The sequence below is a fragment of the Pelodiscus sinensis genome, chromosome 2 (assembly GCF_049634645.1).
Source record: "Pelodiscus sinensis isolate JC-2024 chromosome 2, ASM4963464v1, whole genome shotgun sequence".
Taxonomy (NCBI): domain Eukaryota; kingdom Metazoa; phylum Chordata; order Testudines; family Trionychidae; genus Pelodiscus; species Pelodiscus sinensis.
Window position 1 is genome coordinate 108,617,263 of NC_134712.1, and position 23,979 is coordinate 108,641,241.

General features: G+C 48.5%; 1 protein-coding gene across 1 annotated transcript; it reads left to right on the forward strand.

Moving 5' to 3' along the window:
• Positions 1-3,199: 3,199 nt before the first annotated feature.
• LOC142827169 (zinc finger and SCAN domain-containing protein 29-like) lies at positions 3,200-6,741 on the forward strand. The gene is made up of 2 exons (XM_075921234.1): positions 3,200-4,172; positions 4,369-6,741. Exons 1-2 carry the CDS (start codon positions 3,631-3,633, stop codon positions 4,448-4,450), a joined length of 624 nt encoding a protein of 207 aa, XP_075777349.1. The 5' UTR covers positions 3,200-3,630; the 3' UTR covers positions 4,451-6,741.
• The last annotated feature ends 17,238 nt before the right edge of the window (positions 6,742-23,979 follow it).

Below are 23,979 nucleotides of genomic sequence, written 5' to 3' on the forward strand. Positions count from 1 at the left end.
GGCCTGTCCATTCCCTTCCTATCTCAATTCCTTCTTTTATACTGATCCAGCCCTTCCAATATCTCTGTGTCTCAGTTTCTCTATAAAGTGGGAAAATGCTATTTACCATCCCTTGTAAAAGGCTTTGGAATCTATGGATGAGAAGTACCATACAAGTGCTAAATATTATCACCGTCCTCATTTTTCAGAGAGGAAAGCAAGGGATACATGTAAACCAGTAGTCACCAACCAGTAGATCGGGATCTACTGGTAGATCTTGGAGCCTCTGACAGATGATCCTGACTGGTTTGGCCAAGAGGATATCAAGAGCCTGCACTTCAGCTGCCCCTTCCCTCACTGCTGCGCATCTCCTGCCCTTTGCCTTGGAGCTGCCCTCCCCTCCCCCCGAAGCCTCCTGCTTGCTGTGCAGAACAGGGAAGGTAGAGTAGGGGGCACTGATGTCAGGATGCCCCCCTCACCCTGGGTGTGTCTAGACTACATGCCTCCTTCGACGGAGGCATGTAGATTAGCCAGATCGGAAGAGGGAAATGAAGCCGCGATTAAAATAATCGTGGCTTCATTTAAATTTAAATGGCTGCCCCGATCTGCCGATCAGCTGTTTGTCGGCAGATCGGGGCAGTCTGGACGCGATGCGCCGACAAAGAAGCCTTTCTTGATCGACACAGGTATGCCTCGTGAAACCAGGTTTACCTGTGTCGATCAAGAAAGGCTTCTTTGTCGGCGCATCGCATCCAGACTGCCCCGATCTGCCGACAAACAGCTGATCGGCAGATCGGGGCAGCCATTTAAATTTAAATGAAGCCGCGATTATTTTAATCGCGGCTTCATTTCCCTCTTCCGATCTGGCTAATCTACATGCCTCCGTCGACGGAGGCATGTAGTCTAGACACACCCCCTGTGTTCTATCTCCACAGAATGGATTGGCGGGCACAGGGTTTGGGATTCAGGGAGTTTGCTGGCTGCTTTTGGGAGTGGTGCAGGGCCAGGACAGGGGTGAGCCTGCCTTAGCCCCACTGCACCACCACCCAGGAGGTACCTGAGGTAAGCAGTGCCTAGCTGGAACCCACATCCTGAACTCCTACCCCAGTCATGAACTCCCTCCTATACCCCAGCCCCTGCCCTACCCTGAGCCCCCTGGATCCAAACTTATAGAGCCTGTACCCTGTGAACCCCCTCCTCCTACCCCAACGCCCTGCCAGAGGCTCAGCTAAGAGCCCCTCTCACATGCCAAATCTCTTAGTCCAAAACCAGATCCTGTGCCTCAACCCTCTGCCCCTGCCTGGTGAAAGGGAGGGAGGATGGAATGAGTAGGGATAAGGCCTCAGAGAAGGAGCATGAAGGAAGCAGGGCAAGGGTATTTGGGTCTGAGGTAGATCCTGGATTGCACTTAAATTCAAAACATGATCTTGTCCTTAAAAAAAGTTGGAGACCCCTGATGTAAACTGACAGGTTTTGCTTCTGATCTACACACTGCAATTTTTGGTGAGTGTGCCCATAGGCTGTGTCACTCTGTCCTTCAGTGAAATGATGACTCAGAAACGTAAGGCGACCATTTTTCAGATACAACTTCTTCCTGGAGTGTTTTGCATTAAATGCTTAGTATTATTAAGTGTGCAGTGGCACATAACACCACAAAGTCATGTGGAGTCACTTTATTAGATGCCACAAAAGGAGTGTCTGATAATGGCTCACAATGAACCAATTACCTGCAAAATTAATTTTGAAAGCTCCCAGGAAACTCAGTGGGAGTTAGGTGCCTTTCTGGCACTTTTCTCCATATGATTCATAACTTACCTGCATCTTTAGGTGAGGAAATGAGTTTGGAAATCTGACTTTTCGTCCATTTCTTAGCTATTCATGTGCATAAGCTGACACCCACGCTGAGTTATTTTCTTTACACTTTCCTAATTAAAAAATTCTGTCAATAAATAAAAATAATCTGTTCTTAGGCTAGACTGAATTACTACCAAGAGGGGAATATCTAGATCTCTTCTCTTGTCCCCCAGCATGAGCTACATACTGCAGAGGGAAGGTCTCTCACGCTGGGGGCACAGAGGAAGAGATTCAGATAATGAAGAGGGTCGGACAATAGAGCAGAGACCCTGTGAGAACTGTGAGGAGGAGGACAAGCTCCCACCCCATGGCTCCTGTAGGAGTGAGTGAGTAAGGCTGTGACTGCAGGGCTGCAGAGTGCTCCCTGTGCTGCCATAGACCCAGTGATACTAGATCCCTGGCAGAGCAGAGAAGAGGCCCTTGGGGAGTTGTTCTCCCCTTGCAGTCCTCACCATCTCCAAGCCACCCCACTGCTGAATGGATCCTGCCCTCTCAATGAGCCAAACTCCCAATTACCTGAATAAAATCCATGCCCCTATACTATCTGGATAATCCAGAGTATACTGTAAGCCTAGAACAAAGTACAGGAATGCCAACATCCTGCCTCCTCCTATGAATGAGCTTTAGGTAACAAAACCTAATCTAATTTCTTTCCTCAGAATCAGAACATGAAATCGTCAGAAAATAACATTAGACTATGGGTACAGGCAGTCCCCGAGTTACGCGGATCCGACATATGTCGGATCCGCAGTTACGAATGGGGCCTGTCTCCCTGGTCTCCAGCAGACCAGGGAGAGGAAGCAAAGCGGTGGAGCACGCGGGCAGCGGACAGTCCAGACGCGTCTGGGCTGTCCGCTGCCCACGTGCTTCGCGGCTTTGCTCCCCGTCCCCCTGGTCTGCAGACCAGGGAGAGGGGGAGCAAAGCAGAGCAAAGCCGCAGAGACCGAGGGCAGCAGGACAGCCACGGCGCGTCTGGGCTGTCCCGCTGCCCCCGTGCTCCATGGCTTTGCTCCGGACACCTGTGGTACAGCAGCTGGGGCGCTGCCGGTTGGTCCCGTAGCGCCGCTCTGGGCGCTACTGGACCAACCCGGCAGCACCCCAGCTGCTCTGCCCCAGGCGTCCCCAAGTCAGCCACTGCTGAAACTGACCAGTGGCTGACTACAGGAAGCCCCTGCCCCGGGCTTCCTGGAATCAGCCGCTGATCAGTTTCAGCAGCAGCTGACTTGGGGATGCCTGGGGTTCTTAAGTTGAATCTGTATGTAAGTCAGAACTGGCATCCAGATTCAGCCGCTGTTGAAACTGATCAGTTTCAGCAGCGGCTGAATCTGGATGCCAGTTCCAACTTACATACAGATTCAACTTAAGAACAAACCTACAGTCCCTATCTTGTACGTAACCCGAGGACAGCCTGTATATCTACACTACAAAGTTAATTTGAACTAACAGACGTTAGTTCGAATTAACTTTGATAGGCGCTACACTAGCGCTCCGCTAGTTCGAACTTAATTCGAACTAGCGGAGCGCTTAATTCGAACTAGGTAAACCTCATTCTATGAGGACTAACGCTTAGTTCGAATTAGCTAGTTCGAATTAAGGGCTGTGTAGCCACTTAATTCGAACTAGTGGGAGGCTAACCCTTCCCAGCTTGCCCTGGTGTCCAGTCTGGCCAACACCAGGGAAACTTGTCTGCCCCTCTCCCGGTCCCGGAGCCCTTAAAGGGCCACGGGCTGGCTACACAGTTTGTGCCAGTTGCAAGCCTGCCAGCACCCAGCCAGCAGACCCTGCACCTGGCACAAGATGAGCCAGCCACCTGATGCCACCCACCCCTCCGCCTCTCCCCGGGACCAGCCTGGCGGCTCCCAGGAGCCTGCCCGGGGCCGCAAGAGGCGGGCGCCCGCTTGGTCAAGTGCAGAGATCCTGGACCTCATCGAGGTTTGGGGGGAAGCCTCCAATGTCCACGATCTCCGCACTAGCCACAGGAATGCGGCCGTGTACAGCCGCATGGCTGACAGCCTGGCCGCCAGATGCCACCAGTGGACCCAGGAGCAGGTCCGCTGTAAAATAAAGGTCCTGTGGCAGTCCTACTCCCGGGCCTGCCTGCCAGGGGCCGACCCGGAGGCCTGCCCCCACTTTCAGGCCTTGGACCGCATCCTGGGAGCTCACGCCGTCCATGCCCCCCGGGTGGTCATCGACCCCGGGGCAGAGGGACCCATCCTGGACACCGAGGAGGAGGAGCCGGAGGACGCCGAGAGCCAGGAGCCTGCCCAGGACCCAGGACTCCCGAGGAACCCCACACACCACATCTCCTGTGTCGTCCGAGGCCGGGGAGGCCTCCACCTGTGAGTACCATCATGCTCCCCTTATGTGTACGGGGGGGTGGGAGGGCTAGAGGGAGCCCAGGGACCGTGTGCCTGGGCCTTGCCCACCATGGAGCAGCAGCTTGGTGTCATGCAGGGGCCTTGGCCTTGCAGAGGGGGGCTGGGTTTCACCCACCTTGTCCCCAGGGAGAACTGACCACTGCTCGTTTCACCACAGCCGCAGCACCTGGGACTGCAGGGCGCACCACCCTGCCTGCAACAGCCACCCGTGCCCGGGCCAGCAGGCGTGCCAGGAATGAGGAGGACTACCAGCGGCGGGACCTCCGGTTCATGGAGCTGCTGCTCCGCAACCAGGAGCACTGTGTCCGGGAGGACCTTTGGCTGCGCCAGCGGAGTGTGGATGCGCTGGAGGAGTAGGGCCGTGCCCTCAGAGGCCACCTCCAGACCCTGGTGGACCGGTTCCTGCCTCCTCCTGCTCCAGCTATCGCTCCTCCTCCCACCCTTGCTCCCTCTGCTGCCCCTGCTCCCTCTCCCACTTCCTCCGCACCCCCCGTCCGTCCTGCCCCACGCTCCACACTCATTCCCCCTGAGGCCCCCGCATCCGCAGTGTTGCGAGACGGGAGAGCCAGCCGGACCCCCAAGCCTGAGCTTTCCCTTCCTCCCCTTCCAGCTCCCTCCTCCCAGGTTTCCCCCAGTTATGTAAAATAAAGAGAGTTGCTGCTGGTGTCCAGACGCCAGATGCGGCAGGGCACGCCAGATGCGGCAGGGCAGCTGCACCATGACCCCCAGGGTGGCCAGGCGGAGAGGCAGGGGGCTGACGTGCACCAGGTGGAACCAGGCAGCCTCCAGCCATTGGTGGCAGGCTTGCAGCAGCAAGTCCATAAACTGCACCAGAAAGTGCAGGGCGAGCTCTGGCTCCATGTTGCCACCTGCGGCGGCGTCCCCGAAGGGAAGCACCGACACAGACGGGCGCAGAGAAAAGCGCTTTGCTGTCCCTTGGCGAGGTTGGCAAGCAAGCGGAAAAGCTGAGAACCGGCTGTCCAGGGGTGTCCTCAGATAGCCTCAGACAGCAGCCACACAAAGCAACTACTGACCTGATGCCCTGCCAGAACCCGTTTCAGCTGCCCTTAAATGTGCCCCTGCGTCCAATCAGTGTGGACGCGCTAGTTTGAATTAGCAAAATGCTAATTCGAACTAGTTTTTAAGTTTAGATGCACTAGTTCGAATTAGCTTAGTTCAAATTAGCGCTGTAGTGTAGACATACCCTATAGGCTTTAGGACAAGACAGCAGGGGAAAGAAAAGTAATAGTACAGTTACCAATGAGCTTGGGTTTTCTAGATTTTCTCTATAGTCAAACAGGCTTGAGATGGGAACTCTGATCCATAGTCAACTTCACTATTTTATAAGTGTTACAAATTAACCCATAAGGTCGTTCACAAGCTAACAATTCCCCCCCACCCCCAATAATAATGGTGTCATAAAGATTTATTCAATACATCACAAAACTGTGCTGAGACAGTTTGTCCAGCACTGTCCAGAGATATAAAAACACTCGACAGAAGATCTGGGTTCAATTCTAGCTCACTGACTTCCTGTGTGATCTTGGGCAAATCAGCCTTTTTGTGCCACAGTGCCTCTTCTGTAAAAAGGGGCAAACAGGCTTTCCTTTCTCCCACTCTTTGTTTAGTCTCTAAACTCTTCAGCATAGTGGCTGTGCCTTAGTATGTTTGTACAGCACCTTGCACTACTAGACTCATAATAGTAAGTGTTTCTTCTTTTGGCTGCAGCATGTAAACAGGGATCCATCACAATGTAATGAATGTCTCAGCACAGTGCTTTTTGCATGAATTGCTGTAACTGTATCCCTAGTCTACCAAGAGACTGGTGGCCCATCAAAACTGTCCATGGGTAACAAAGGGTAGATCTGATCCAAGGACTATTCAGACTGAATTAATAAAAGGGCACTGCAGTTCTCCTGTCTCCCCCTTTTTATTTGCCAGCTACATGCCTAGCCCCCGACCCACACTGCTCTGCCCTGAAGAAGCAGCAAAGCGGCTGCTTGCACAAAACATGGCCTCTGATCTTCAACCACTTAGGCATGTGTATAAAGTTACTCACATAGCTAGTGAATGACAGGAGCCCTGGTGAGTAACTAGCTGCTTTCAGACAGGAAGTTGAGGCACATGCTCCTGTGAAGCATGAGCAAGAGTGAACTTTCCGTAAGCCAGACTGCTCTGTGGTCTGCAGACTACCCTAGTGTAATGCATCATATGGAAACCCTTGTTTCAAAGTCAACATGTGACTTTGTTGCACCTATTCCTGTCACATTTTGTATACAAATCTTATTTATTCTCTCAGCTGGCTTGCTGCACCTGTCAGCAAATCTCTGGGCACTTACACATACTTAAAACCCACATGCATACACTATTCAAATCCACATTGTGCTAAAGAGTCGCTGAAAAGATTCCCTGTGCCAGCTTAACCAGCCCAGCCCACCTTTTCTAAACCCACCTGCTCCACTCAGCCTTGCAGAGTTCCACAATCTGGTTCTGTCAGACAACATGGAAGAGCCAATTACTGAGTCAAGGGCCCTCCACTGAACTCTCTAGGGGTATGTCTACACTACCCTCCTAGTTCGAACTAGGAGGGTAATGTATGCATACCGCACTTGCTAATGAAGCCCGGGATTTGAATTTCCCGGGCTTCATTAGCATAAGCGGGGAGCCGCCATTTTTAAATCTCCGCTGCTTCGAACCCCGTGTAGCGCGGCTACACGGGGCTCGAACTAGGTAGTTCGGACTAGGGTGCCTATTCCGAACTACCGGTACACCTCGTTTCACGAGGAGTAACGGTAGTTCGGAATAGGACCCTAGTCCGAACTACCTAGTTCGAGCCCCGTGTAGCCGCGCTACACGGGGTTCGAAGCAGCGGGGATTTAAAAATGGCGGCTCCCCGCTTATGCTAATGAAGCCCGGGAAATTCAAATCCCGGGCTTCATTAGCAAGTGCGGTATGCATACATTACCCCGCTAGTTCGAACTAGCGGGGTAGTGTAGACATACCCTAGCTCATAGCCCTCATGGAAACCTCTCAGAGCTCTAAGCTCGAGCATCCCCATAAATCCCAGCTGTTGGGTACTTAGGGCACTAAACATCACATCCTCAGCCCAATGCCTAACCACAGAAGCCGGGCTGGATAATGGGAGGATACGTGGGGTTGGGGAAATCTTTTTCTCTGTGCCATGAAGTCTTCTTTAGCTCACCTTCCCCCAAACCCTTCACAACAGTAAGCACAAGGGGACCTATGCTGGGGGGCAGGACTCCCTGGGCCTGATGTCAAACATTCCCCCTCCCCCAGTCCCCCAGTCAGGTGCAGAACACAGATCCCATGCAGGAGGCTGTGCAGCAAACAGGGTCTGGCCCACGAAAGCTCATCATCTAATAAACCATCTTGTTAGTCTTTAAAGTGCTACATAGTCCTGTATTTTGCTTCACCTCTTATCTGACACCTCAAATTCTTTTCCTTCTGGTGCAACTGAGCCAGCATATCTGGTGGGGCAAGAGATCCTACACAGCCCTGGAGGAGGTGGCTGGAATTGCCCCAGAGAGAAATGGAGTATCTGGAGACCCAGGACATCAGCCACAAAAGCTGTCCTGGACACTTTTAATTGCGTCTGGAAATGACCAGGAAGCTAATTATTGTTAGCTGTTATGGCCATTTTTTAATACCTGCACTGTGTAAAATATTCAGACTTCCCTCTGCTCTAGTTGCATTCCAGCCAAGGATTCTCAATGTGCTTTACAAACAGTAGTGAGTTAAGCCTCCCAGCAACCTTGTGAAGTGGGGAGGTATTTTGCAGAGACCGAGAATGGCTAGTGAATTGCCCAACCCTTGCTCTGTGTGTGTGTCATGTCCTCTTGACTGGCTCTGCTTGTTTTTTACGCTGACTGACGAAATGGCAAATGGACCTCAACAACCACAAGTGTACAGCTCCTGCCCAGGGCGGTTTACATTTCCTGTGCAGCCTGAAGGCGTCACTCTCATTTTCAGTATGGTAAACGGAACCCTTTAAAACTCTCTAGCTTTAAAGTGTTTCTCAGATGTTTGTTCCAGGAGGTACTATGTAAAAAGGTTAAAAAAAGGAAGCAGGAGGGAGGGGGAAAAAGGACCATGGGATAAAATCCAAAGGCAGAGACCAGTGGGGCAGGTGCTTATTGCCCCAGACACTTATATGACACTGAGGGCCTGTCTTCACTGCAAAGCCAGTCCAGGCTCTTCCTTGGGTGTTTCCTCTACTCCTCTCCCATTCACACACTGAGCCCTCTCACTGAAGTATGGAACTGCCTTATACTCAGGCTAGCTAGCATAGTGCTGAGAACCAGCCCTATCTGAGGCCACATCCCTTTTGTGGCATAAGAACATAACATAAGAATGGCCGTACTGGGTCAGACCAAAGGTCCATCTAGCCCAGTAGCCTGTCTGCCGACAGTGGCCAGCACCAGGTGCCCCAGAGAGGGTGGACTGAAGACAATGACCAAGCGATTTGTCTCCTGCCATCCCTCTCCAGCCTCTGACAAACAGAGGCCAGGGACACCATTTTATCCCCTGGCTAATAGCCTTTTGTGGACCTAACCTCCATGAATTTATCTAGCTTCTCTTTAAACTCTGTTATAGTCCTAGCCTTCACAGCCTCCTCTGGCATGGAGCCCCCCCCCCCCCAATCTATATCTTGCCCTGGGGCTACAGCATCAGTCAGCCCTGCTGAGTAACTCAGATAGGACTTCGCAGTGTGGCTTGTAGCCAACCCAGGCTAACCTGGGTGCTGCTATCCAGGCTAATTCTGCAGTGGAGACACACCCTGAGAACAGAAGAGTGTAACTGTCATGAGTCTACACACTTGATTTGGATTAACTAGTCACTTTATTAAAATGTGCCCGTGTCAACTCATGGAACCCCGCACAGCCCCCTTATGCATGCGCCACATAACCCGAAGTGGGGCGGCAGGGTTAGAATCCCCCGCTCACAGCCTCTAGATCACCTGCCAGCAGCAGAGTGGGAAGCCCGGGCCCACCCACTCTCCCGGGCTCTGACCCAGGGCCCTAATGCAGGGAACCGGGTTCCTACGGTAGCTGGCGGGAGTTTACCCCTAAATGCACCAGCTCGCGGGCTTCGCAACCCCACCCTGGGCCACCATTTAACTCTGCCGCCTGAGGCTCACCCACGACAGCCAGCCAAACAGCCCCCCTCTCCCTGTTCCCCTCACCCATGACAGCCAGCCAAATGTGCCTCCAACGGCCCCCCTCTCCCTGTCTCTCTCCACCTTCCTCCCCTTGTGCACCCCTTCCCAGAGCTTTATACTCTGCCCCCTCTTGGGCTCAGCGGGTGATGTCATCTCCCCACGCCAACTCATCTTCTTCCCGCCTGGCAACTCTCGTCACGTATGTGACGTCACGCGCCGCACCGGGCGGGATGTCCAGTCCCGGTGTTTCTCCCTCCGCTTCCCCAGGGGCTTGCGCTCTCGGCGCACCTGCCCCCTTGGCTATCCTCTGGCTGGTTACAGTGATGGAGTTGCCTCACCCCGTCACAGTAACCAACACAAAATGCGTTATACAACCTGACAAAACCAGGACATTTTTAATCTTGGCTGAGATTGTCATTTTAACTTTTGCCGGTGGCACTGCAGTGAGGAAATTGTGCGGTAACAAATGAAAAAATTAGAGGCCCAACTGCCTGATTTACAGAGGAAGGCACAAATCTGGGCCATTGGTTTATGTCACCACTTCAGCTTGTTTGTATCTGTTTCTCTTTAAAGAGTTATTAATAGATATGTAAGAATCTATAAGATATTTAAGCAAACAACTCACTCCAAGAAGAACATAAAATTGGCATTTACTCAATACATCAGCCCAGTTTCTCAGGTAAGTCTCTAATCTAAACACCAAAAAAGAACTGAAGACATTTTCAGCAGTCTAAGAGTAGCCGTTCTGGTCACCCACTTGACTACTGGACATTAACATAGTTATTAAATACATCATTCGGCTCCTTATAATTGAAACTCTCCTTGCAGCCTTGTAAGTTATATCAGAAATCCCTGGGCTTTGTGTGTGGCAATGCTGCACCATGGACAGAGACAATTATCCAGAGGACAAATGAAGGATGTTCCTGAAAACATGCCCTCTTCCCCCTTCTGCTTTTAATACAGATCTTGAAGTCCTAACATAGGCAAATTGCCATTGTAAAGATTTGTCAGCATAGGCCCTGCAGGATTGGGCCCTCTGTGCTTTCAATGGCTGCCTTTTGAAATGTCTCTTCCCACTCTGTTCTCTCTTGAACATTTTCTTTTATCAGAACTTCCCTTGCTGCATAGCCTTGACTCAAAAATGCAGCAATTCCTATATTTAGGCAGCCTCCTAAAGCTTGTTAGACTTTCCCTGAAAGAGCAGGATGCCCACAAAATGCTGTTTAATCTTTTTGCGCTTTTGTTTCACAGCAAAAAAGACCTAATAATGTTACAGCTTCAAATTGGCCCTTATTCATTGGAGGGATATTTTTCACTCTTATTTTCCCTTCGTGGGCAATGACCAAGGGTATGTCTACACTACCCTCCTAGTTCGAACTAGCGGGGTAATGTAGGCATACCGCACTTGCAAATGAAGCTCAGGATTTGAATTTCCCGGGCTTCATTTGCATATGCATGGCGCCGCCATTTTTAAAACCCCGCTGGTTCGAACCCCGTGCAGCGCGGCTACACAGGGCACGAACTAGGTAGTTCGAACTAGGCTTCCTAGTTTGAACTACCGTTACTCCTCGTGGAATGAGGAGTAACGGTAGTTCGAACTAGGAAGCCTAGTTCGAACTACCTAGTTCGTGCCCCGTGTAGCTGCGCTGCACGGGGTTCGAACCAGCAGGGTTTTAAAAAATGGCGGCGCCCCGCTTATGCAAATGAAGCCCAGGAAATTCAAATCCCGGGCTACATTTGCAAGTGTGGTATGCCTACATTACCCTCCTAGTTTGAACTAGGAGGGTAGTGTAGACATACCCTAACAGAAGTGTCAGCTTTTGATCTGTGTAGAAATCACATATGTTTTGGAAAGACAAAACTGATCATTGTTGGCTAACCTGACCAGCCTAGCAATCATGTACTGTGCATTCTGTGGAGTGAAGAATAGTGTTTACAACATCGGACCTCTGGGGCTGAGGGAAGAGATGAAAGTGGAAGAAATGGAGGTTTAGTAGTTCTACATAAGGAATACTTAGGGACTCCTAGTAGAGTGAGCAATGGATTATAACTATTCTTGGCTCCAACCCTGGCCTGCAAGGGTGACCTTGGGAAAGCCACTTCATGTCTCTGTGCTTCAGTTTCCCTATCTGTAAAATGGGACTAATGATACTGCTCACTCTTGTAAAGTGTTGAGAGATCAACTGATGGTAAGAGTTAGATAGTGTCTGAAATTTAGTAGCTTCCTTGCAGGGGCGACTTGGGTGGGGGGTACCTGAGGGATACCAGTTCCAGTCCAGGGAAGGACTGGGACAACCCCTCTCCACCAAGACCCCACCTCTACCCTGCCCTTACTCTACCCACACCTCTTCTCCCAACTGATATGGCCCAGGGGAACAGCAGGGCCTGGGCTCCAGTGCCAGCAGCAGGAATCCAGCCTTCTATGCTCACCAGCAGCAGTGGGGGAAGCTGAGCAAAGTAGTCCCAGCTTGCTTTGCTCCCCCTGGCTCATAGATCCACTTCCTCCTGGTTAGGGTTGCCAGGTGTCCAGTTTTGAACCAAACAGTCTGGTATTTGAGCTTTCTGTGGGAAACAAATTAAGAAAAATACTGGACATATAAATGTCCAATATTTTCTAATTCAGTACGTTTTATTATCAGGAGTATCAGTATGTAGTTGCGTACTGCCTGGCTGGCAGACATGCTCACACTGTGTGAGTGTGTCTATCAACCAGGCAGTACGCAGCTACACAGTAGAGAGGAGGCGGCTGGGGGCAGGACCAGGGTGGGATGGAATCCCCAGGGCTGGACTCACCCATGTGCCCCGCTGGGACTGTGCACAGGACGGGCAGCACCCTGGGATCTGTGTGAGCCTGGGTCAGCCCCGCTCCACACCAGCTGGTTCTCCCCCCCCCCCCCCCCGGCCAGCCCTGCTCCCCCCGACCTCATTCCTGCCAGCTCTGGCCAGCCCTGCTTCCCGCAGGCCAATTTCTTCCCCCCCCCCCCCCGGCTGATCTCCCCCAGCTAGCCCCGCTCCCCCCTCCCGGACAGCCCCCCTCCCCCTCCCAACCAGCCGGTTCCTTCCCCCGATCTCCCTTGGCTATCCCTGCTCCCCCCAACCAGCTCCCCCTCCCCCCCCAGATCTCTCCCAGCCAGCCCCGCTCCCCTCCCGGCTGGTCTTCCCTCCTCCCGTTCTGAGATCACCTGTGTCCGGTATTTTTTTTGAAACCTGTCTGGTAACCCTACTCCTGGTGAGTGTGGGGGCACTCCTGGCCACTCCCCAGGCAACACAACCAGAGCTATCTGGGGCCTTGTTGCTCCAATTTACCTCCCTGCTGCTGTGGGTGAATGTGGGGGGCTGGACCCTACTGCGAGTGCCAGTCTCACCCCCTGTCCTCCCCCCCCTAGCTCCCAGGCTGCTTAGATGCTCTAGGTCTGCTGGTTGGCCCCTTGTCCCTCCCACCCACTGCATTTGGGACATGTGTCCCCTATGCGTTGGCCCTGCTTTCTTGTTTTTAGATGGATCTTAAAACAATGAGCCTTGTACAGGCAGTCCCCGGGTTACATACAAGATAGGTTTGTTCTTAAGTTGAATCTGTATGTAAGTCGGAACTGGCGTCCAGATTCAGCCGCTGCTGAAACTGATCAGCGGCTGAATCAGGACGCCTGGGGCAGAGCAGCTGGGGTGCTGCCGGGTTGATCCGGAGCAGCGCTGCGGGACCAACCCGGCAGCCCCCAGCTGCTCTACCCCAGGGGTAGGCAAGAAAAGCCTGGTCTGCTGGGGGGGGGGGGCACTATCTGCACCCCCCCAGCAGACCAGGGAGACAATATGCAGGAGAAGTGTGCATACCCATTCAATGGCTGTCATGGGGTCAGCTCACCGCAACAGCACCACCAGCCAGCTGTCCAAGGAACTAGCTCTTCTCTGCCTTGCTGGGTGCCTTTCTCTATGTGGTATCTCCCCACGTTTCTCCTGGATCACGTCATTCTCTTCCAGACACTGCCCTCCAGCAGTGCCCACACCAGTGTCTGAGCCCCCGCCTTCCAAAGGAGGTTGTTGTCCACTCAGCTCATCCTACAGGGTCCTCTCCTTCACAGAGCCCCTGTTTGCCTCCTTAGGAGCTAAAGCCTGGGAGCATGTCCGGCCAGAACTCGCCTCACCTAGCTCCAGGGAGCCTCCTGCTTTCCTAGGCTCTAACTGTTCTCTCCCCTTAGCAGCCCACCCTTCTCCCTTATATAGCTCCCAGCTGGGCCCTCATCACTAGAACTGCCTCAGCTGGTGCTTGGCTCCCAGCCCCTGCTCCGGGCTGGGGTTTTGCCCTTAAAGGGCCAGTGCAGGGCAAGCGCCCTGTCACAGGTGGAAATATATCTAACGGAACCAAACTGCTCTAGTGTTGAATTACCAAGCAGTGGACCTATCTCACATAAGAACGGTTATACTGGGTCAGACCAAAGGTCCCTCTAACCCAGTGTCCTGTCTGCCAACAATGGCCAATGCCAGATGCCCCAGGGGTGAGGGAACACAACAGGTAATCCTCATGTGATCCCTCTCCTGTCATTCATTTACAGACAAACAGAGGATAGGGACACCATTCCTATCCATCCTGGGTAATTGCCATTGATGGACCTAGCCTCCATGAATTTATCTAGCTCTTTTCTGAACCCTGTTAAAGTCCTAGCCTTCACCACATCCTCTGGCAAGGAGTTCCAGAAGTTGACTGTGCACTGAGTGAAGAAAAACTTCCTTTTGTTTGATTTAAACCTGCTCCCTATTAATTTCATTTGGCGACTCCTAGTTCTTACATTATGGGAATAAGTAATTAACTTTTCCTTATTCATTTTTCCACACAAGTCATGATTTTATAGACCTCTATTATATTCCCTCTTAGTCTCCTCTTTTCTAAGCTGAAAAGTCCAAGTCTTTCTAATCTCTCTTCAGATGGGATCTGTTCCAAACCCCTAATCATTTTTATGAGAACTGTATAAGAAGGTCAGTTGATGGTCTTCTCATACAGTTATTGCACCTTTAACTCCTTCTACACTTAATTTATTTCTAGCTGAAAAACTATTCTCCAGCTCATTCTTCTAGAAGTGCAAACGTTGGTGCTTATAGCACTAATTGTGCTGTCTAACTCCATGGCAGTAGGAGATGGTGGATAAGGTATTGCTATTGCTGTGTGCTAATGACAAATTTTTGCTCACAGTGACCCTACAAGTCCCTTAGTGCCAAATGGCAAAGGATTCCCTGTTCTGTTACAGCCACTCCAATCAGGCCTGAGAAACTCATCACATCTAGCACATGGCATTTGCCGTTCTTACCTGTGAAGGATCATGTGGGACGTCTGATGAAAGCTGATGTCACACTGATCCTCATAATCATAGTGTGATCTACGTGCAGGTGATATTTAAGACGTTGTAGGTATGTGCTGAAAATATAATTTAGGATCTGTGTCTCAGTCGGGCTTGACCAACCAGTTGTTCCTAGATAAAGGACTGTTGATTTATCTATGTTCATTGTAAATTAACAATGTAGGTCAATACACTGCCAACCCATCTACACAGGAAACCAACAGGGGGATTTGAATTCAAGAGGGGAAATCACAACAAAGTCTGTATTAGTCTGATTAGGGAACAAAGCCAATGAATTTGGGGAAGTAAGCAACAGGACATTTTGGTATCATTGAAGAACATGTGTGGCAGGGTATGCATGGGGGTCTTATTTGTGAATGTCCTGGATGCTGGCATGTAAACCAGTAAGCTCCACAGAAAAAGATTAAGTGAGATAAGAGTGCTTTAGAAATGGATTGTAGCCTGTTAAGTTTTCATCTCTAGGGCAATTGTTATGCTCTGTTTTATTTGTAACTGGTTGTTCCTTTTACTCTTGCTCACTATCTCTTAAATCTTAACCTTTGTTAATAAACATATACTCTATTTGTTTTTACTATAAATAGATTACAGTGTTGTGTTGTTACACCAATACTGACAATTGATTCACACAAGCTGCTGTGCATATGTTATATTCAGTAGGGAGTAACAAACCTGATAATTATTGTGAGCATCCAGTGACAGGCTGGACGTTTCGAAGAAACACGCCTCAAGAGGGCTCAAGGTGCACCTGTTGCTAACCTACAAAGCAAAGTGGGATGGGGTGAGGGTTTGAAAGGTTGGTGCTGTCCAACTGCTGGCACCCAGCTCCCACAAGAAACACACCCGCACATGGGAGGCAGGTGGGTAACTCAGTCCTGGGCATCTAAAGGAAGTGTCGCACTCGTCTCTACTGGAACCCATGTTTATGTGATATCTGGGAATTTATTCACCTAGCTCTTAGTAAAACCTTTACTGGCAGTGTTGTCTTTGTCCTTTACAAAGTATAACTAATATAAGGAAACTACAGGAACATGAAGTAAACAATAACTTTGTTTATTAACTATATACAAACACACACGACCTAGCTATACACAGGCATACAGCTGCAAGAGTTCTGGTGGCTTCTGGAGTAGAAAATCATGAGGTCTGCAAAGATCTGCAAATCATTTGAAGAGAAACTACCCAACTCCAGTCCTCAAAAGGATTATGCTGTCCTAGTTGTTCATCGATAATGTGGAAGAAACCAGCATGGCTTATTAAGAGCCATCTGCGCTCTATGAAGCCCAAGGTTCCTAAGGGTCTGTTATCCTAACAGGAGCTTCAATGGTTGTCAAGGGAGAAGGAGCAACTTACTTGAATTGAAGATGAAAAGAGAAACAGTTACAAGGCCATCTCTGCTATCTGGTGAACATGGAGTTAACTCCAGCTCATTTTCCTGTTCCCCTTCTTCAGGTGTTTAGAGGAAGTTCTATGGAAGCTGTAGTAAGATGAAGGCCTAAAACAAAAGCGCATGTAGTACAGGCCTGGTTTGAGGCCTGAGGCCTAGCTAACAACACACAAAACATGGCTAACATAAAGCAAGGCAAAGAAGTCAGCAAGAGGCAGGCCCCTCCTAACAGATCTTGGTACGAACAGGGCTGAGAGTGCAAAACACTAATTGGTAACAGGCCCAGGTGTAGAACAGTAATTAGTACTGGTCATAAGTTGAAAACACATGGTACCAGCAGCTCATTAAAAAAGACCTTGGTACACACTCCCCACAGATACAGACCCACATTCAGGAAAGGGTCTAAAATGACAACATGATAGATAGAGATGATCTAATCCAGTGTTTCTCAAAGGCTATGTCTAGACTGCAAGCCTCTTTCGAAAGAGGCTCTTTCAAAAGCATCTTTCGAAAGAGCCTCTTTCGAAAGAGAGCGTCTAGACTGCACGGAGAAATTTCGAAAAAGCGGCTTGCTTTTTCGAAAGAAAGCATCCAGTGAGTCTGGATGCTCTCTTTCGAAGAAGCCCTATTTACATTGAAGAACGCCTTCTTTCGAAAGAGGAACTTTCGAAAGAAGGTGTTCTTCCTCGTAAATTGAGGTTTACCGCCATCGAAAGAAAAGCCGCGTTCTTTCGAATTAATTTCGAAAGAACGCGGCTTGAGTCTGGACGCAGGGGAAGTTTTTTCAGGAAAAGGCTACTTTTCCCGAAAAAACCCCTGAGTCTGGACACAGCCAAACTGTGCTCTGCGGAGCCCCAGGGCTCTGCAAGACATCTCCAGGGGCTCCGCGAGGTTGACAAACTGGAAACATCAATAGGTACAACACATACAATCAGTGGACCACTGGGGCTCCGCATAAATTTTTACGCATGTAAAGGGCTCTGGAGCCCAAAAAGTTTGAGAACTGCTGATCTAATCAAACCACGAGGTACAGAGTGATGGGTGGTATCTAAGAAGCATCAGAGGGTGGCAAACTGACATGTCAAGAGTGATGCGTAACTTGTTTGTACCTATATATAAATTGGTGTCTAGGGGCGACAGTCTTTGGATGACCAAGGGGGCAATGGAAAATTCCTATTGATTGTGTCATTCCATTGCTACGGGGTACATGTGCATAGTGGTTCAGTAGAGTCTATTAACAACTATTACTGTACTTTGCTTAGCAATAAACCTGGCCTGGCACCTTCAATCTTTATCTGGTTTGTGGTCTTTGGGAGCTCTCTTGGGGTCTGCTGTGGAGACTAAGTGCACAAGTCAACATGTCACACATCATTGAGCACCCAGGCAAGCAGCCTTCTGGTTATCATCATTGACTGTGAGGACACCTCGGCAGTAAATCCTAACCCCTCCTGAATAACTGCAGCAGGCGTTTGCAATCTTTTTCTTTCTGGGACCCCCTTAACATGCTATAAAAACTGTATGGCCCACTTGTGCCATGTTTCTGCATATCCAGTGGATTTAATGCTACTCTAGATAGTTATATAAGGTATGAAGTATAAAAGCAAAAGGATAATATATGCACTCATAAAACATGGCATATTTGATTCAAATATTCATGTGCCCAAACCTGACCACCTGGGCCTGAAGCTAGGGTTGCCAGGTGTCTGGTATTCACCTGGACAGTCCAGTATTTTCACCTCCTGTTCAGTAAAAAAATTCAGAAAATACCGGACACCTGGCAACCCTACAAACACTCAGCACCTGGCCTGTCTCCCTCTCCCCCCTGAACCCTTCTGGCCTCCAACACCCCCAAACCCCAGATCCCATGCTTACCTGGTTCCACAAGGCTGCCAGCACAAAATGGCTGCCAGCAAAAAGACCAAGGGGAAGCAATGCTTCCCCCTGGGTCTTAGTGCTCACCTCACCCCTGTTCCTATCCCTGCACTCACTCTTAAAGGGGACATGCTGTTTTAATGTTGTTTCATTATTGACAAAAATTTATTTTTTTTTTGCTCAACAACTTTGGTCTCCCCCCCCTTTTTTTTTCTTTAACAGAATTTTTTTCCCGGTGGTGGAGGGGTATTCGGTATTTTTGGTTCAACCATCTGGCAACCCTAGCTGAAGTTGATGCCTGAGTCTCACTGCGTAGGGCCCCTATTGCATGGAGCCTCATGCAGTTGCCCTGTTTGTGATGCCCTAATGCCAGCCCTCCTAAAGCCAATAGGTTTCAACATATTATGCCGAAAAATTAACACACGCTCTGATTAAAAGAAAAGAAAAACTTGCCAGTCTAGACACAGCCTTTTGAGTTTTACCCCAAAAAGCAAACACATGCAATACCCTTCACCCAAAGAACTCTGGAGATTTCCTTTTTTAATTTGTCATGCTGCTACTCTCTATAGGCTCTATGAATAAAGGATGGTGGGGTTGGTTTGTTTTCTAAGTTACCCATTTATTCCTTCATTTCTTGATGTTTCTCCTGCAGGTCTTCATCTGCTTTTACCATGGTAACAAACACAGCTTTGCTCTTTTCCTCACTCCTTTTTCCTGTTTCTGCATCTTCCTGTGACTGATACCATTCAAAGGAGTGCTTTTGTGAACAGAATTCCCCATGCTGGTTGTATCTTTTGTCTCAGCTCAGGGCTGATTCTGAGTCACTGTCACCTCAGCCAGTCATGGCCAATGTTGCTATTCCACCCCAAAGGGCCCTTGGATCATAGCCGTAGAGAAAATTGATTCACTGTTATCACTGAACTCTAGCTTCTGAGTACCTATGGAGGAGAGCGCGAGGAAGCAGCCCACAAATATTGTTCCTTATTAGAAAAGTGAGATTGTCATCATCTGTGTGGTGCTAACTAGAAGGCTGTGCAGAACCAGTGATCCTGACAGCCTGTGGGTTTCAATGGAAGTTTCAGGAAATGGGCAGTTCAGAATCCAAACAGAAAACAAATGGGAAGGAATTTTTCTCCCAGCACTATACTTGGTGTACACAAAGCACAGGTATACATGGGGTCTGATCCAAGTCTTTCAACGGACTTTCGGGCATGCTCATAGCTGGTAAAATTGGATCATCTGAGGGAGAAAGTCACCACTAGAAATTCCTTCAGTTTAAAATACTCTAAAGGCAAGAAAGCTGCTGGAATGGGGAAACAGAGAACTAGGTCTCCCTGAATCATTTGACTTGTAGGGGACAGATCATCATTTCTGTTCTTGCTCCAGTTTTAAAGAAATACTACACACAGCCTCACCCTCACTTGAGTCCTGCAATAAGAGTGCTCCCATGGGCTTACCCACTGTCTGTGGATAGGGAGGATGAGTACTTTCCTAGACCTACTGATTGGTCAGTATCCATCCTGACTGGCTAGTGCCTGTTTCTTCTTGTATAACCCAGCAGTATATGGTGATTAAAACTTAATGACTACACAGACTGTGTAGCTTCTTAAGATCTCTCCTTCCCCTCGAAAGTCACATTTGCATTAATATATGGCTAACCTCTGGGCATGGCAGAGCTTTCCCCGTCTCCTAAAGGTATGGAGTTTCAAATTCTCAGTTTAAACCACAATCCAGACATCTCAGCCTCTAACATCCATTGGTACAAAAGCTGAAAAGATTAAAATTGAACAGTTTGGTAATCCTGCTTCACAGATTGCATTTTTGTGTAGTCCTGTGGTTATTGCTAGACTCCTGGAGAGATCCCACACAGCAGAAAAGTGTGACTAAGAAGAATGGACACTGCTGTGGGGAATTGGGAAAAAAGATGTAAGCCCAGATGTAGGTCCCTGTGCTGTATGGAACTGATATGAAGTTAGGCAATCTTGGGGTTTACAAACTTTTCAAAAATGTGTTCAAAACTTGGAGGTGTACTCGTCTCTCAATGGTTTTATAGACATTCATTCTGTTTCTGTTGACATTCAGTCAAGTCAATAAGCCCAGCACTGAGGCTGAAAATATTCACCTGGAACAGCAGGGTTCACTTGCCAGATGATTGCAGGCATATGTAAGCTATATAAGAGGTTGGTCATATTATTTTTCTGGTATGATAATATGACCAACCTTTTATATAGTTTACATTTTAATCTGATCTCCTTTGTAAAGTGCTTTGAGATCTACAATGCCCCTTTTTACTGATGGGGAAACAGAAAGTTAAGTGTTTTGATGTCCATATTCCACATATGGTTTCTCAGTTGCACAACTCACTCTATTTTTGCTGTAGTTAGTCTGGCAGGAATGTATCATGCAAAGGACTAAACATTGCCCAGATTTGAATCCCATGGGAAAGACAGGACTGAATTAATACTTGATTCCCTCCATTAGAGGGCAGTGGTCTATATACCTGAGGTACGATTGAAAAGAAGGTACATATTATGAATCATTATAATTTACTTATCCTGGTGCAGTCAGAACGATTATAATGAATAAATGATACAAAAGGAAATGTCTCATAAGAAGCTATGCAAGGGATTGACAAAAACTGGCTGCTTATCAAAGGTGTTCTAATAAAGGAGGTAATGAGGATACTTCAGCGGCCGAGGGCAGAGGGGGCGGCGGGATGCAGAGTAACGTGATGATGTCACTCTGTCGTCCGGCAGTAAAAATGTATAGAGCTACATACTTCAGTAAACTCCACTCCAATTCATCTGATGAAGTGGGTTTTGCTAATAAACCTATAGTCTCTAAGGGTATGTCTACACTACCCTCCTAGTTCGAACTAGGAGGGTAATGTAGGCATACAGTGGAACGAGGTGTACCGGTAGTTCGGAATAGGAATCCTAGTCCGAACTACCTAGTTCGAGTCCCGTGTAGCCGCGCTGCACGGGGTTCGAACCAGTGGGGTTTTAAAAATGGCGGCTCCCCGCTTATGCAAATGAAGCCCGGGAAATTCAAATCCCGGGCTTCATTTGCAAGTGCGGTATGCCTACATTACCCCGCTAGTTCGAACTAGCGGGGTAGTGTAGACATACCCTAAGGTACTACAGGACTCCTCGTAGTTTCTTCTGGATAGTTATCCTTTTACTAGCCAGCTCTCCCTCTTCTAAGCACGTTTGTGCTTGTCTGTGAGTGTTTTCCCTTCTGTCTTAGTGTAAAAAAAAATCTAAACAAGGGTCTTCCCTTGCTCTTAAAAATGTAGGTGAATTGACCAAAGGGCTTGTTCAGTGATCAGATAGTATTCCCCTTTGTGCTGTGCTTGGCGAAAAGGAAATCTTTGATGGACTGCTATTAAAATGGTACATTTGCTATCCCTGGAGGATCTTCTTGTTCTCCAAAATCCAGCTGGTTGGGGGGTAAGAGGCCAATCTCAAATTTGAATTTTGAATATCCTGCATATAATCCTACTGCTTGTGTACATGTCTAAATGGCTTGTGTGTCATGACATCAGGTAGGAAATGCACATATTCAGGATTGTGATTTCTTTCATGAAAGAGATGATGGAGCGAGCCATTCTGTGTATTGTTTCCTTGAGTGTTTTCAGTTCAGATTAGCCCTCCAAAACCTGGATGCTTATCCAAACTGTACTCTTTCCTTAGCATTTGTCTCCCTTCTTCTTTCTCTCTCCCACCAAGCTAATTACTTCATCTTTTCCTCCATTGCACCTTCCCATCACCCTCCAGTCCCTCCCTGTCTCATTATCCCTGCTGTTTCCCTTTCATGACCTCCAACAGATCTCACCTTCAAGGACATCTTCAGTAAGACATCTACAAAGGCATTGTATACCTCTGCCCTGGGGAGACCCAGAGGGTATGTCTACACTACCCCGCTAGTTTGAACTAGCGGGGTAATGTATGCATACCGAACGTGCAAATGAAGCCCGGGATTTGAATTTCCCGGGCTTCATTTGCATAAGCCGGCCGGCGCCATTTTTAAATGCCGGCTAGTTCAAACCCCGTGCCGCGCGGCTACACGCGGCACGGGCTAGATAGTTCGAACTAGCAAGCCATTCCGAACTATCTGTACGCCTCGTTCCACGCGCGCGGCACGGGGTTCGAACAAGTCGGCATTTAAAAATGGCGCCGGCCGGCTTATGCAAATGAAGCCCGGGAAATTCAAATCCCGGGCTTCATTTGCACATTCGGTATGCATACATTACCCTGCTAGTTCGAACTAGCGGGGTAGTGTAGACATACCCAGAGAGCCTGAGGTTTCAATGCAGCAGCAGCAGCAGCAGCAGCAGCAGCAGCAGCAGCAGCAGCAGCTGCTCAAGGCCTATCAGACATGTTATTAGACTCTCCAAATTCTGTAGAATGCCTTTTGGAAGTTGCAGGAAAGAAAAGAGCTGGGGCCTATTGGAATTTATAGGGAGAAAAGTAGACAGGTAGGGTCTGGGACTAGACTTTAGAGGAGGGATGGGAAACCTTTTTGGGGCCAGGGGAGGCTGACCCACAGAAAAATCAGCTTGGGTCCACATACAAGTGAAAAGCAAAAAATCAAACCAACCAACAAACAAAAAACAAAAACAAAAAAGCTCTCACCGATGTAGCCTGCATCTGAAAAGGAGAAAGACACTCCGCACATTCCCCCTGCACTCCAAAGCCTAGGAGGGTCCAGCCTAGTGGATTTTATGTGCTTCCAGCCCCACAGTGAGGCAGCAGGCTCCCCAATGCGGAGGGTGGAGTCCTAAGCCTCAGGGGGCCGCATCCAGCCCCCAGCCTGAGGTTCCCCACCCTTGCTTTAGAGGATAAGGATTGAGACTGGAATATCCATAAATGATTCCATTTGTTTTTTATTCAGTAAAAGAGCCGTGTGACTCTTTGGTCCTTATTTTTCTTAACTAGTTCGCTCAGTGCTTATTGCCTAGATTTTGAAATTGTGCATTAAATTGGCATGAACCCAGGATAACTCCATTCAAGTCAATGGACTGATTCCAGATTTTATGCTGTATAATTGACTTCAGAATCTGCCCCAGTATTTACAGTTAGCTCTTCTGTCAGGAACAGGAAGGAGTCAGACTTTTCCATTTCCAAGATGTACCAGGCAGTCTAGCATTTTCTACTGTGATGCTGCTGTGTATGTGTAGGTTATTAAACGCTGTAATCCCAGCCATTGCTTCTTAATTACTTGGAGACCATTTATAATTGCTTTTGTACCTTTGTGTAAAAAATAAAGCATGCTATGCAGTAAGATCAAATGCCACTACATGATGCGTTGCTTGGGATACAAAGGGAAATAAAAGATGGCAATCAGTGACAACTAAAGCCCATTAGACACCGGTTAGGTATAGTGTAAATCTGACTTGTGGAGGAACCACCTCTAAGCAAGTTTGTGTTAAATTAAAAGGATAATTTAAGAATTTTATTCCCTGTGTCCACACTAATTCAATGCATTTAACACACTTATACATCAGGATCTGTATCACCATGATGCTATTTTGAAATTAGGCTTTAAGCAGGTACAAAAATGACAATTAGTATTTTTTCACTACTTGTCATGACAAATATTCACAATTTCATTGCAGGCCATTTCAGTTTCTGAATTCATGTTGAGGTGGTTTTTGCATTAAAAGATGTTAAATGATCAAAATGTTCAAGGTTATTGGTCAAAACAAAACATCATGTTCCAAATGTCAGAACTTTGAGAATGTTGCTTATAAATTACTCTGTTTTCAAATTTTATTTTTTTTCTGTGTGAAACTAGAGCAAATAATAACAAAGGTGGACAACTCATTGTTCAAGGTTTATGTAAATTCACTGCATTACTTCACCCAGCCCTGTCCAGTCCATGCTTTGGTCTTGCTGGGGTATATACTGAACAAGGCTCAGCCTCTGTGATAAAATGGATCAACAGAGCCAGGTGGGTACCCAAAAATCACCTACTACAAGACAG